Source organism: Setaria viridis, chromosome 2 (assembly GCF_005286985.2).
Source record: "Setaria viridis chromosome 2, Setaria_viridis_v4.0, whole genome shotgun sequence".
NCBI classification, from domain to species: Eukaryota; Viridiplantae; Streptophyta; class Magnoliopsida; order Poales; family Poaceae; genus Setaria; species Setaria viridis.
The window spans coordinates 42,741,463-42,754,433 of record NC_048264.2 but is presented as its reverse complement, the minus strand read 5'-3'; the positions used below and the strand labels follow the sequence as shown (position 1 = coordinate 42,754,433).

Sequence of the window (12,971 nt, the reverse complement as noted above, 5' to 3'; positions counted from 1 at the left end):
CGCTGCCATTTATGAATTTGGTGGCACGATAAATTCAAATTCGTACAGTTACATTGAGCTATCTTGTATACCAAATCGAGATAGCTCCATGTTTTGGTTAGTCCTAAGCATTTCCTTCTCGTCGCTCCTCGTGGGGATTACTTTTCCAAATATCACGAACTACTTGTTAGCCAGCGAAATTTTTTCCTAGTTTCAGTCTACAGACCACCATGACCTACAGGGCTACAACAACACCAGTTTGAAACCACTGTCCTGTGTGTGTGGTTTCCAGGGTGACACATGAACTGGGCTCAACGCCTATATCAAGCCCTGTCCTTCACCCACCACCGAACTTGATCACTCTTCCATCAGCAATGGCGTCCACCATGACCTGGCTCTTGCGCCACTTAGTCATGTTCCTCTTCCTGGCGCAGTTCACCAACTCAGCCCTCGTCCCAGAGATCAACAGCCGGCCTGAGCTCAAGCGTCAGGCGTCGAACACCTACATCGTCCATGCCAACCACCTCGCCAAGCCGCCCCACTTCGCCTCCCTCGAGCACTGGTACCATTCCATGGTGGACACCCACTCACCCCGGCCCGTCAACGCCAGCCGCATCTTGTACACATACGACGCCGTCATGCACGGCTTCGCCGTCCAGCTCACCGACGACGAGGCCCGGCGCATGTCCGGCGCGCCCGGCGTCGCCGGCGTGTACAAGGACAGACTGCTCAACCTCCACACCACGAGATCCCCGGGATTCATCGGCCTCGACCCGAGGAACGGCGCCTGGAACGAGACAAGCTTCGGCGACGGCGTCATCATCGGCTTCATCGACTCCGGCATATGGCCCGAGAGCTCAAGCTTCAACGACAGCGGGCTCAGCCCCGTCCGGTCGAGCTGGAAGGGCAAGTGCGTCGACGCCCACGACTTCGACGCCAGCCTGTGCAACAACAAGCTGGTCGGCGCCAAGGCCTTCGACGCCGCCGCGAAGGCGATGGCAGGGAGCACGAGCTGCGGCACCGTCCCGTCCCCGAGGGACAAGAACGGACACGGCACGCACGTGGCCTCGACGGCCGCCGGCACCGAGGTCCCCGACGCCGGCCTCTACATGTTCTCGCGAGGGACCGCGCGGGGCATGGCGCCCAAGGCGAGGATCGCCATGTACAAGGCGTGTGACGATGACCACGAAGGTGATAACTGCAATAATGCGGACATCGTAGCGGCAGTGGACGCTGCGGTGAAGGACGGCGTCGACATCATTTCCATGTCCATCGGAGACCGTCCCCTACCCTTCCACGACGACGTCATCGCGATCGCCATGTTCGGTGCCGAGCGCCAAGGTATCTTCGCGGCCGTCTCGGCCGGAAACGCCGGCCCGACGGCATCTACGGTGCTCAACTTGGCGCCGTGGATGACCACCGTCGGCGCCGCCACCGTGGACCGGCAATTCCCGGCGAACCTCACGCTTGGGAACGGGGTCGTGCTCGCCGGGCAGTCCCTTTATACCATGCAGGCCAAGGGCACCGGCATGATCCAGCTAGTAGTCTCCGCGGACTGCCACAGAAAGTGGCCGAGCTGGACGCCCGACACGGTCATGGGGAAAATCATGGTGTGCATGGACGGCGCAACCGACGCGTATGGCATTCTCTTGCAGAATGCTGGTGGAGCAGGGATAGTTGATGTGGATCCTCGCGAGTGGTCTCGAGATGGCAGCACGGCCTATCCATTCACCCTTCCGGGTCTCACGCTCAGCTACACCTCCGGCGAGAAGCTCAGGGCATACATGGCCTCGGAGCCCAACCCGGTGGCGTCCTTCAGCTTTGGCTGTGAGACGGTCATCAGCAAGAACACGGCGCCGGTGGTGGCGGGTTTCTCGTCGCGGGGGCCCAACCCGATAGTCCCCGAGCTCCTCAAGCCCGATGTCGTCGCACCGGGAGTGAACATCCTCGCGGCCTGGTCGGGCGACGCATCTGTGTCGGGAGACGACCGCGTTGCAGACGGGAGGACAGCCGACTACAACATCATCTCGGGGACGTCCATGTCGTGCCCGCACGTCGCCGGCGTCGCGGCGCTGATCAAGAAGGAGTACCCCAGCTGGACGCCGGCCATGGTACGGTCGGCGCTGATGACGACTGCCTGGACGCTCGACAACCGCGGCCGGGACATCCGCGACAACGGGGCCACCGCTGGCCGCCACGACGAAGTCAGGGCCGCGACACCACTGGTGGCCGGGGCCGGGTACGTCCACCCGAATCTCGCGCTGGACCCGGGCCTCGTCTACGACGCCGGCGAGCGCGACTACGTCGACTTCCTGTGCGCCCTCAACTACACCCCGGAGCAGCTGCGCGTGTTCGTGCCGGACTTTGTCAAATGCACAAGGACGCTCGCCGGCGGCCCTGCCGACCTCAACTACCCGTCCTTCGTCGTGGTCTTCGACGACCGCACCGCCATCCGCACGCTGACGCGGACGCTGACCAAGGTGTTCGAGGAGGCCGAGACGTACAATGTCACCGTCATGGCGCCGGAGCACGTGAAGGTGATCATCACGCCGACGACCCTGGAGTTCAAGGAGCCCAAGGAGACGAGGAGCTACACGGTGGAGTTCGTGAACGAAGCCGGAGGGAACCGGAAGTCAGGGTGGGACTTCGGGCACATCAGCTGGGAGAACGAGAAGCATCGAGTCAGGAGCCCGGTGGCCTTCCAGTGGAAGAACTGATGACTTCTAGTAGAGACCTGCAATAGAATAAGATCATGCTTGAACCGATGCTATGTTGATGAGTTGATTGGCCAGGGTAAAATCAGTAACTCAGTGCGCTGTGTTGTGAGATCTATCAATGTTATTATCAGTTGGATTCCTTTCGGAAAAATGTTAACAATGGGATGCTGTTAAATTTGCTTGTGTTCTTGTAAGCAGTCTGCTGGCGTGGTTATGCAGTGAATGGATCTAGTCTTCTTCAGAATCTATGTCCTCCAGTCAGGGCCAGGTGAGCAGCAGGGAGGTTTTCAGAGTTCAGAGTGCATGTCCTATAGAGTGACGGGCAGGCCCCATTCTTGATCCCATGGCTGCTGCTTGTCTTCTTCTCATCGTCGCCCATGGTGGCGTCCGGGCGTGGCCACTTGCTCCTCTGGTTTGGTGCCGACTGTGCCAGCTCCGGATCGTCGGCTTGGTTCTCTCCGTTCAGAAGCTTATCACCCTTTCTCTCTCCTCCAGAAACAGAAGCTTCTCCGCTGGCGCGGCCATGCCCAGAGCACGGGTTGCTCTTGCTCCTCCTCTCCCTCCATCAGACCGCCGCCGTGCCGTGCGGCCGCGTCGCCAGCCGCCGCTCCTGCTCCGCAGCCTCCCACAACTGGACGCTGCACCGCGAGCCCACGCCACTACGCCAGCGCCGGCGCCGCTGCAAGCCGGCAGGAAAGGATTAGGACCACCGGCGGACGGATGGAATTGGATTGGGGATTTGGGATCGCTCACTTGGGCCTTCACCTACGGCCTACGGGGTTCTGCTGGGCTGGCCCGGCAACAACATCATGCATGCCCATCCGCGCATTGCCATAGTTTGAGTTTAGTCAAACCTATGTAAAACCGGGCATTCACAGTCCCTCAACTTTCAAATCCGTTTATTTTTTATCTCTCGCTAATTTTGACTGTTGTTTTACTTGACATGACGGTGGACCCCACGTGCCAGATAGCTTTCTTCTCCCCCTCCCTCTTCCTCCTCAACATTCTTTTCGCTAAGCGTATATAATAAAATAGAGTCCCCTCTCTTCCTTCTCCCCCTCAAGCGGCATAGGGTGGGCCCGAGCACGGCTAGGCCCTGATGGTGGCCTACGGCATGAGACGGCCATGACAATGGTTGGGATGGCGCAGGCACAGTCGGACCTTGACGGCTGCGTGGCCAGCGTGAGGCCCATTCGGAGGGCGGCACTCACCCGGCGTCGGCTGGCCGGCTCGAGAGGCGAGCATTATGCAAAATCACTCATGTTTGATTGAGCGTCATATTAGGAACAACCAGCTCCTAGTATAACCAGACTGACAGAACAGAGAATATAACCAGACTGTCCAAAATCTATTAATAAGGAAAACACATGAAGGTCTCAGAGGAGAATGAAAAACACACGGTCACACACACCTTGCCGATCTATTACTCCTGGTAAACTTGATTGATGTATGCAGGTGGTCTTCTCCCAGAGCCCAACCTGATTTTCTCCCGTCAAAATCAAGAACGCATCAAAGGAAGAACCCTTACCTCCTCGATCTGGTTGACGCAATCTGAGCCTGAGAAGAGGAAAGTGGAGAACTCACAGATCCAAGACGTAGACGGGGCAGTGAAAGGTGCCGTGGGTAGGCGGCGGCCAAGGTGGTGTCGAGACGGCTGCGGTGCTCTAAAAGGAGCCCTGAAAGGTCGCCGGACCTTTTAAATAACACCAATTGCAAGCGGCTAAGCAGCTTAATCAAAGCAACGAATTAGCAATGTGAGGCCTTTATTGTTCCGGTGACAAAATCTGCAAATTTTCAGTAGCCGCATGGAAAATAATACAATGTGCACGAAGACATGCCAACAGATCAATAAGCCTAATTTGAAAACTTTGTCAAATGATAAAAATTAAAACAGCTTTGGCATCCACATTGACTCCAAGTGAAACAGCATACAGCTTTGGCATCCACATTGACTCCAAGTGAAACAGCATATCAGTGAATCCAGAATGTCTTATTGAAATGACCTCATGGGAAGGATCCTGGTGCACACTGCAGACAGGTAAGGAAGAAAAGGAAGCCTGAGTAGTTTTGTTTTGTGGCCAGCAGACACGCCTCTGCCAAGGAATTGCTCGCAATTACCCCACGAGCACCAAAAAGAGGTTTTCCAGTCTCTACTGTACCACTTTGTCTCTCTACTCTACCATTCCACGCTGCTTGAAGATTTCAAACATGGTAGAACCAATTTTTGCTGGCGACTCCACGACAGTCACACCAGCCTCTCGGAGTGCCTTGATTTTGTCCTGGGCTGTACCCTTTCCTCCTGACACAATCGCTGCATAACAAGGATGGCATGGAGCTGTGTTAGCACATGCAACGTGGTAAACAGGAATTGAAAGTTGAAACTGAATTAAGAAAATTAGCACATTAATATCTAACAGTGTAATCAAAATCAGATTGATGATTACAGCGTATTCAAGAATGCAAACCAGGTTGTCACCACAAGTTTGATGAATGTCACAGTAGCAAAAGGGAATTTTCCCCAGATTGGTAGACGTACAAATTCACCTACCACAACTTGTTTGGGAAGGGTTTTGTTCTTCATGTTGTTTGTTTGTAAACATGTACAAATTGGCCATGCTATGGCTACTAAGTGAACCAATACCACATCCACCCAAGTCTGATACTAAAATTGCTGGAGTATCTTTTGTCATCTATAGACATTTAGTAAACTGATTTGATCTCCATAAAGTAGTTTTTTCCCCCTGAACTGCTGCATGCAAAGTGACATAATCACCTTGGACCCATGTCAGTAGAATGGCACACATAACTACATAAGCAACATATTTTAACTCAATAATATGGAATGGCCATTTAGACTTCTCATCTTAAAACGTTACGCGATCGAATGGGGGAGAAAAAGAAATCGTAAGATTAGATTAAAAGAATGGAGGTATTGCTTAGGTAAATACCTCCAGCATGACCCATGCGACGACCCGGGGGTGCCGTAAGTCCAGCAATGAATGCAACAACAGGCTTTTGTGTTTTGCTTTCCTGAGGACCATAACAAATGAAGTTAGTAGATAGGAAGTGTAGCTTAACTCATCGGAAAAAAAAAGGGGCAGAAAAGTTTCCAGCAACAAAACCAAAAGACAAGCAGTACTATGAAATGAAATATCAGCAGTGACTAATGATAAATCCCTTTATAGAATAAAAAAGACAGAACCCATAGACGTTAGTTTCTTAACTTACAACCTGACCAGATACATCATCAGGTCATTCCATGTCACATGTTTGGTTCATTACAACTACCTTAGGTCTATGGCGCGAGTAGTGGCCACAAGAGGTTTTACTAAACTCATATACCAGATGGATAAGATGACCTACTTAGCGAAAATGTGCCCAAGAGGGCCACAACACAGAGCTTTCTTAGGAACTGTGTTGACCAGCTTGAAGCTAGGGTTGAGTAAGCAATATATGCATAAGTTAAATCAAGGTACAGGCATCTAGCTTAATTGCCTTACGTAAAAAGGACAATGGGAAATGTGTCCCTATGACAGTAAAAAAGTGTTGCTTTGCTACATGCCTACATGATACCATTATTGTTTGATTTTGGCTGCCGGACACTATGAAATTGTGGTTTTGCCTTCATGACAACAGGGGTGAGGGGAAGCTGTTTTGGTGTCCTCCCTTTTCCACTCGGAACCTAAAAGTGCAAGGCAGCTTGAGGCTTGCTAGTGTTTACATGCTGTGTTTACCGAAACAATGTCCGAAGCTTCATATGATAAGCTAGTTCATCAGTAATGAATATGATCAGTGGCTTTCCTTTCAATATACTTATCCGTGAAACATTTTGGCTCAATGGTGTCACTGATGCCTAAATATAGAGATAACAATTTATAATACTAAGTGAATTGAAGGCCAACAGCACCACACATGGGTACTTTTTACAACATATAGAAAAAGAGAGACAAGATTAGATTCCTATATGGAAAAAAAAAAGCACTAGTGGAATCTTTAAGAAAGATATGCATTCTTATTACTGAGGATTCTCTGGCTATAAATATTTGAAGACACAGGTTTTTAATATCCATCGATCTTGTACTACAAATCTACGGAACACCAAAAAAAAAACCATGAACATCAGTATATTAAATAGGTAGGACATGATTTCGAGTGTTCAGACTGAAAATGCATGAAACTTCACCAGTTCATGAGGGAACGGTGTCGCAAAGTGCAGAATCAATACAGGAATATGATGGTACTAACAAACTCTTACCTGGATGAATGCTGCAGCATCCTCCTCAGCAGTACCTCCAATTTCACCAATGAGAACAATACCTGAAAGGCACAGTATGTTGTCCAACAGTGAGAACAATCCATAAATGAGATGGAACTGTGTTGACTGAAAAAGGCATATGGACGTATTGAAACAACAAATAGTGTAGTTGAAGCATTCAAGTGCCGAAAATACCAAATTCAATGGATTAATGCCACATAGAAGAGTATGCAGTTCAGGAAGAGACATCTCACAACTTATTTTTAAAAAAGAAAGGTTTTTGCTGTATTGGTCGCAAAAGGTGTACCTTCTGTCTGAGGATCGTCAACAAACTTTTCAAGGCAATCAACAAAATTCGTGCCATTGAATGGGTCACCACCAATGCCTACACAAGTTGACTGCCCCAGACCTACAGCTGTTGTTTGAAACACCTGTCAATAAGAATCGAATGCACCTTAGTCAAATAAATTACCTGATTAGGTGCATACATAAGAAAATCATATACCAAACATACCGCTTCATATGTCAAGGTACCAGAACGAGATACAATCCCAACACGCCCTGGCTTGTGGATGTAACCAGGCATGATTCCAATTTTACATTCACCAGGCTTAATGATACCAGGGCAATTTGGCCCGATCAATCGAGTTTTTGACTGCCTGTTTAGTGCAGCCTTCACTTTCACCTAAAATTTGCAAAGGAAACATTGATATCACCTCATGGAGTTCCATTAACATAGCAAAATTGAATTTGCAACGCAAGCTAATAGCAATATGTACAAAAAATATATCAAAAAGGAATATCAGCAAGCAAACTACTCAATGGAGCATGCTAATAAAATCTGCATCTATTTGGGTCCAAATCACTTTTTAACCGATCCTGCTCACTAGAGAATAATAGCATACTACATATCCATCTGTGCAAGATGACGTTGACCATTCACACTATTTTCTAATGCTTTTGCCCAAAAAAATTTAATTTACATGTACAGTTATTAGTGAACCAAAGATGATATGGCACCGAGCAGATTCCCAAGCTCAGAAGTCAAAGAATAATAGTAATTAACAAAGTACTAAAATGTCCAAAAGTTACCATGTCATGCTGAGGAATTCCTTCTGTAATGCAGACAACAAGGTCGAGCTCAGCCTCCATTGCCTCCATTATAGCAGCGGCGGCAAATGGTGGCGGAACATATATAACAGATGCATTGGCTTTTGTTTCAGCCTTAGCCTCTGCTACGGAGTTAAACACTGGGAGCCCTAAATGTTCAGTTCCACCTTTCTTAGGAGTCACTCCACCCACCTGTCATAACAAAAAGGACTTTAATAAAAGAGTTCCACAAAATACAAACAAAAAAATATTATATTCAAAAGCTATGGCACTTATTTACTGAAACACTGTTGAAACATATAAATCCGTTGCTCAAATATTGTGCCACACGAACACCTTCAGCCGTATTGAACTATTCATAATAACATTAGTGCAGTACCACATAGCAAGCAAAAAATGTTCACATCAGGGTCAATTCCTTTTGTTATGGCACAGTTAATTATATGAATCTAGTGGTCAAGAACATAACTGTAAATTAGAATATGAGACCTTCAAGCAACATGCCAGGTCCATGGAATGTATCATCTAAACACCACAGACTTCATACATGATATTTTTGTTAGATTGTACTAGAACAGCTTGAAAGGTTTCAACGCATTCATGATGGATATGATTCTCATAATCTAAAGATATTCCAATCCATTTGCATCTTGGTTCTATAAAACATCAAGAAATTCATCAAAACATTGTTCACTTTGACAACATTTTCTTGAGTTCATGCATCAATAATCCCTATCTATCTGACTGACAAATGCTGCCTCTAGATTGCACAGTGAACAGCGCCGTAAATTACTAGACAATGTAAATGGCATACATCACCAGCACCCAAATCAACTCAACAAATGGTAATGAAACCTAGGCACTGCTGCTTCACTTATGGTTTCAGCCTTTCAGGCATTGTAACCTGCAACAAAAAAGGCAATTATGATAGCTCACACATTTTACCTCCAACAACATCCAGTTAAGCGTACTACATATCACGCCCTGAATCGGACCATAAGGTAGCGAAACGAAACCCTACGACCCGAGGAAATGAAGATCGGCGACCGCACACCCACTAGATTGGACCGTACGGGCTCCATCAAACCCTAGAATCGCGCAGCAAAGAACGGAGCGCACGGATCGAGGGGGCGCATCAAAGGGAGATAGACGGGGGCTGGCAGCGGCGTGGGGCGTACCATGTTGGTGCCGTACTCGATGGCCTGCTCGGTGTGGAAGGTGCCGTTCTTCCCCGTGATGCCCTGGCAGATCACGCGGGTGCTCTTGTCGACGAAGACCGCCGGCGAGGGCGCGGCGGCGGCCGCCGCGGCGAAGCCCCGCGCGTGGAGGAGGCGAGAGGCGGCGGACCCCAGCAGCTGCGACGCGCGGCGGGAGGAGGCGGCGGCCATGGCGGGCGCGGTGCTGGCGGCGGCGCGTGCTCTTCGCTTTTTTCCTTCTCCCCCAACTCGATTCGATTTGTTTCGGGTTTTTGGGATGGTGCCCCTCGCCTTCCTTTGTCTTCGGTCTACTCTTCTGGGGCCTCGTCGCGATCCATTCTTGCAGGGAAAGTTGAGCGGTCAAACTTCGCGTTAGACCCCTGTAATGTCGATATTTCGGAAGCCAGCGAAACTTGAAGCGATAGATGTTTTGCTATACTTTTCGATCATCTTCCAAAGTCCGAACAAAATAATATAACACCGTATTGTTTGTGAAAAAGCATTACATTTTTATGTAGCAAAATTTTCATGAAACAAGTTCAGGTGACTAAGAGATAACAAGTCTCAAAATAATTGAAAATGTAAAAATGCATTAAGGCAATGCTGCCATTCGGTCTTCTTCGTCCAATGACTATGATATTGGATCACCATTATTCACGTATGTAAAACATGCTAAAATGCCCAAGAAATGCAGCAAAGCAAGTCGTCTTTGGTTTGGAGCGAAATTTCCGGATGCATAGGTTTGATGGAGTGCCACACCTGATGGCGTACGCTTGATTTGAGAAATTTTCGAACGAATATTTTTAACCTTTCAATTTTCTATTTTATTATGCTCAACTTTATGTATTTATCTACCTGTCTAATACAGTGAAGGTAAAAAAAGGCGAGTTTATGTCATTCATTTTAACTACTGTGAATGTGTTTTATTTAATGCTAACGATTCCATAGCTCGTTATTGTTACAATTTATATATGTTCCCTATTGCCAACCCTTCTTTATATGTCCTTGAAAATCCACATTTTTCTTATTTTCTCTCTGGAAATGCTTTCGAGTACGACTATGCATCTAAAGCACTCGATACATTTTGAGCTTTTTCAATCTAAGTGATTTTAGCTGGTGGATCTTGAGTTGTGCTCAATTTATACTCAAAGGATATACGAACATGGAGATCAAGCCAGTGGCGAGATTCATGGCGTTGCTAACATTTTCGGTGGCCCAAGTGAAGGCCCTATATAATGTTTACAATACTTTTATCTTGAATTCAAAGCTAATCTTTGACACATCATAAAAATGTACTTCCTCCGTTCCAAATTGCACGTCGTTTTGATTCTTTTAGATTCATAAATATTATTATGCATCTAGACATACACTATATCTAGATGCATAATAATATCAAAAGTCAAAACGACCTGCAATTGTTAACAGAACGAGTAGCATTTGTTGTTATAAATGAGCATGGTGCATGCATTCACATGGTACCCCCGGATCAAGACACGTCATAAAAGCCACATAAAACATGACGAAGGAATTTTTAGCCATTTTACGAGCCTTGCGGAGGTACCGCTAACATCCATATATTTTTAAATGGATGTAATATGTTAAGCATTATCAATGCCTGGATCATCTCCATTTGTAGCGGGATATTTGCCAATTTTGCATGTTCTGCGGTGCATTATACCAAACTCTTGTGAAGGTATCTACAACAAAGCTAGCCGCACATGAGCATTCCTCGTAACCTATTAATGTTTTCAGACCTAGTAACGCAATGTCATTAACACGATCGCCACGAGCATTACACAGCCATCAAGTCGTTAATTCAGTGAAAAGAACATATAGCATCTAATGAGTATTGCATTTTTACATTGGTTACAACATAGTACAAATACACGATCAAGAGGCATGCATCGCTCCACACAAGCCATTGAATCATCACAGTCTATTCCGTCCCACAAAAAGGAAAAAGTCGCATCGACCATCAACCTATAACAATCTCCACCTCATGCATGCGTGGTATAGCACGCAGCACTCAGATCGCTAACTCCAACTCCTCATTTGGGGGTGAAGGCCTGATCAAGAACACAACAAAAGTTCACTAATCAGTAACCAAACCGTATAGATCGAAGCTGTGAGGTATGTGCAGTTTGATCTCAGCTGACCTGGAAGATGGTGGCGTGGCCGGGGTCGGCGAGGTGGGCGAAGAGGTTGTCGATGGGGCCGGTGCCGGTGTACTCGGCCTGAAACCAGGCGCCCATGACGGCGAGCATGGCGAGGCGGCCGTTCTTGATCTCCTTGGTGCGCAGCTCCTTGATCTTCTCCGGCGAGCCGCTGCCCCAGCCGAGCGGGTCAAACCACAGGCCACCAGGGTACCTTAATTTTTACATGCATTTCCAGCACACAGAGATCAGCCATGGATATGAGGACTGCTAGCAGCTAGATGAGTCTTTGGGAATATAATAATGTTTTCTTGCGTGTTCATGCATGGGGCCGGAGCGAGAGGTGGTACCCGACGTCGGTGCCGGTGAGCTTGTTGCTGGGGAAGATGGGGTCAGTGTTGACGCTCCCGGGCTTGATGATGTCGGCCCAGCGGCGGCCCTCGGCCCAGCCGATGAGGATGAGCTCGATGATGAAGAGGGTGGTGGTGTCGGTGAAGTACTGCTGCTCGCCGGCGGTGTACCAGAAGGGCGTGTTGAGGATGCCGATCTTGGTCAGGAACTCCGGGATGAAGATGCCCGCCGCGCCGAGCATCGCCCACCGGCAGTGCACCAGCTCCGCCTGCACGTTCCACCGCAAGCTCTCCGGGTCAGATCCTGCACAGAGTAATCGCAAGCACATGCATCAGGTGTCAGCTATATCGCTCAGAAATTATTTACATGTTCACAAGAAGATAGATTGACCAGTGATCAGAACTCACCAAGGCCCCAGGGATCGAAGCCGAAGTCGCCGGGGAGGCTGCCATCGAGCCACGGCGGCGGGGTGCTGCCGGGGAACCAGATGGGCCTGTCGGGGTCCGCCGCGGCGCGCACGGCGAACGACGGCCGCGCCGCCTCGGCCTGCCTCAGCAGCGTCCTGCCGCCGAGGAAGGACGACGCGCGCTGCCCGTTCCTGGGGAGCGCCGCGACGGCGGTGGTGGAGGAGGAGGAGGCGGAGACGAGTGCCATGGCAGCGAGAGCTTGTGGCGCGGGAGCTAGCTGTGTGGCGTGGGTGGCGCGCGCGCCGCAAGTTTAAGGGATCTCGCGGCGGGCGGGCGCCGGAGCGGGGCCGGCTTATCCGCGAGGGGATAGCGGGCGCGGCCGCCTCGTGCCACGCGGCGAGGAGAATCTGCTCGTCTGGCTCTGGCACGCCGGATCGCGCTGACGTGGAGGGGGCTCGGCTGCGAGCTGATAAAAATCAGTGGGAGGCACCGCACTGGCTGCTGCCATGTAGGCACGTTCCTGCTCGTATCGGCTATCGGCCAGGCGCTCATGTGCCACGCACACGCAGATTCCCGTGCTTAAAAGAAGAGGGTGACGCGTTCCTCGCTGTCTCGTGTCACGTCGGAGCATATGCATGGTTCTTCACTTGTTCAGGGTAAAACCGTCGAAAAACGGCGTAACATACGAATTAGCACTCGAACAAATGATCAACAACATAAAACGGACGTCCACTGAAGTATTGCATATGGAGCGTACAGAATATTATCTCAAAAAGGATAAAATAAAAAAAACCTGGTTAGAT

The 12,971-nt window shown here is 49.3% G+C and overlaps 3 protein-coding genes across 3 annotated transcripts; 1 reads left to right on the top strand and 2 right to left on the bottom strand.

The window, feature by feature from the left end:
* The first annotated feature begins 341 nt into the window (after nucleotides 1–341).
* Nucleotides 342–3,573, top strand: LOC117843667 (subtilisin-like protease SBT1.8). Its single transcript, XM_034724331.2, has one exon. It carries the CDS (start codon nucleotides 354–356, stop codon nucleotides 2,694–2,696), a length of 2,343 nt encoding a protein of 780 aa, XP_034580222.1. The 5' UTR covers nucleotides 342–353; the 3' UTR covers nucleotides 2,697–3,573.
* An 869-nt stretch (nucleotides 3,574–4,442) lies between these two features.
* On the bottom strand, nucleotides 4,443–9,558 carry LOC117843668 (succinate--CoA ligase [ADP-forming] subunit alpha, mitochondrial). The gene is made up of 7 exons (XM_034724332.2): nucleotides 9,240–9,558; nucleotides 8,044–8,253; nucleotides 7,466–7,636; nucleotides 7,259–7,382; nucleotides 6,952–7,013; nucleotides 5,645–5,726; nucleotides 4,443–5,007 (listed from the first exon to the last, which is right to left on the bottom strand). Exons 1-7 carry the CDS (start codon nucleotides 9,447–9,449, stop codon nucleotides 4,868–4,870), a joined length of 999 nt encoding a protein of 332 aa, XP_034580223.1. The 5' UTR covers nucleotides 9,450–9,558; the 3' UTR covers nucleotides 4,443–4,867.
* Nucleotides 9,559–11,072: 1,514 nt separating this feature from the next.
* LOC117843669 (photosystem I chlorophyll a/b-binding protein 2, chloroplastic) lies at nucleotides 11,073–12,440 on the bottom strand. Its single transcript, XM_034724333.2, has 4 exons — nucleotides 12,169–12,440; nucleotides 11,761–12,064; nucleotides 11,414–11,624; nucleotides 11,073–11,323 (listed from the first exon to the last, which is right to left on the bottom strand). The coding sequence occupies exons 1-4, from the start codon at nucleotides 12,413–12,415 to the stop codon at nucleotides 11,306–11,308; spliced, it is 780 nt and encodes a 259-aa protein (XP_034580224.1). The 5' UTR covers nucleotides 12,416–12,440; the 3' UTR covers nucleotides 11,073–11,305.
* Nucleotides 12,441–12,971: the final 531 nt, after the last annotated feature.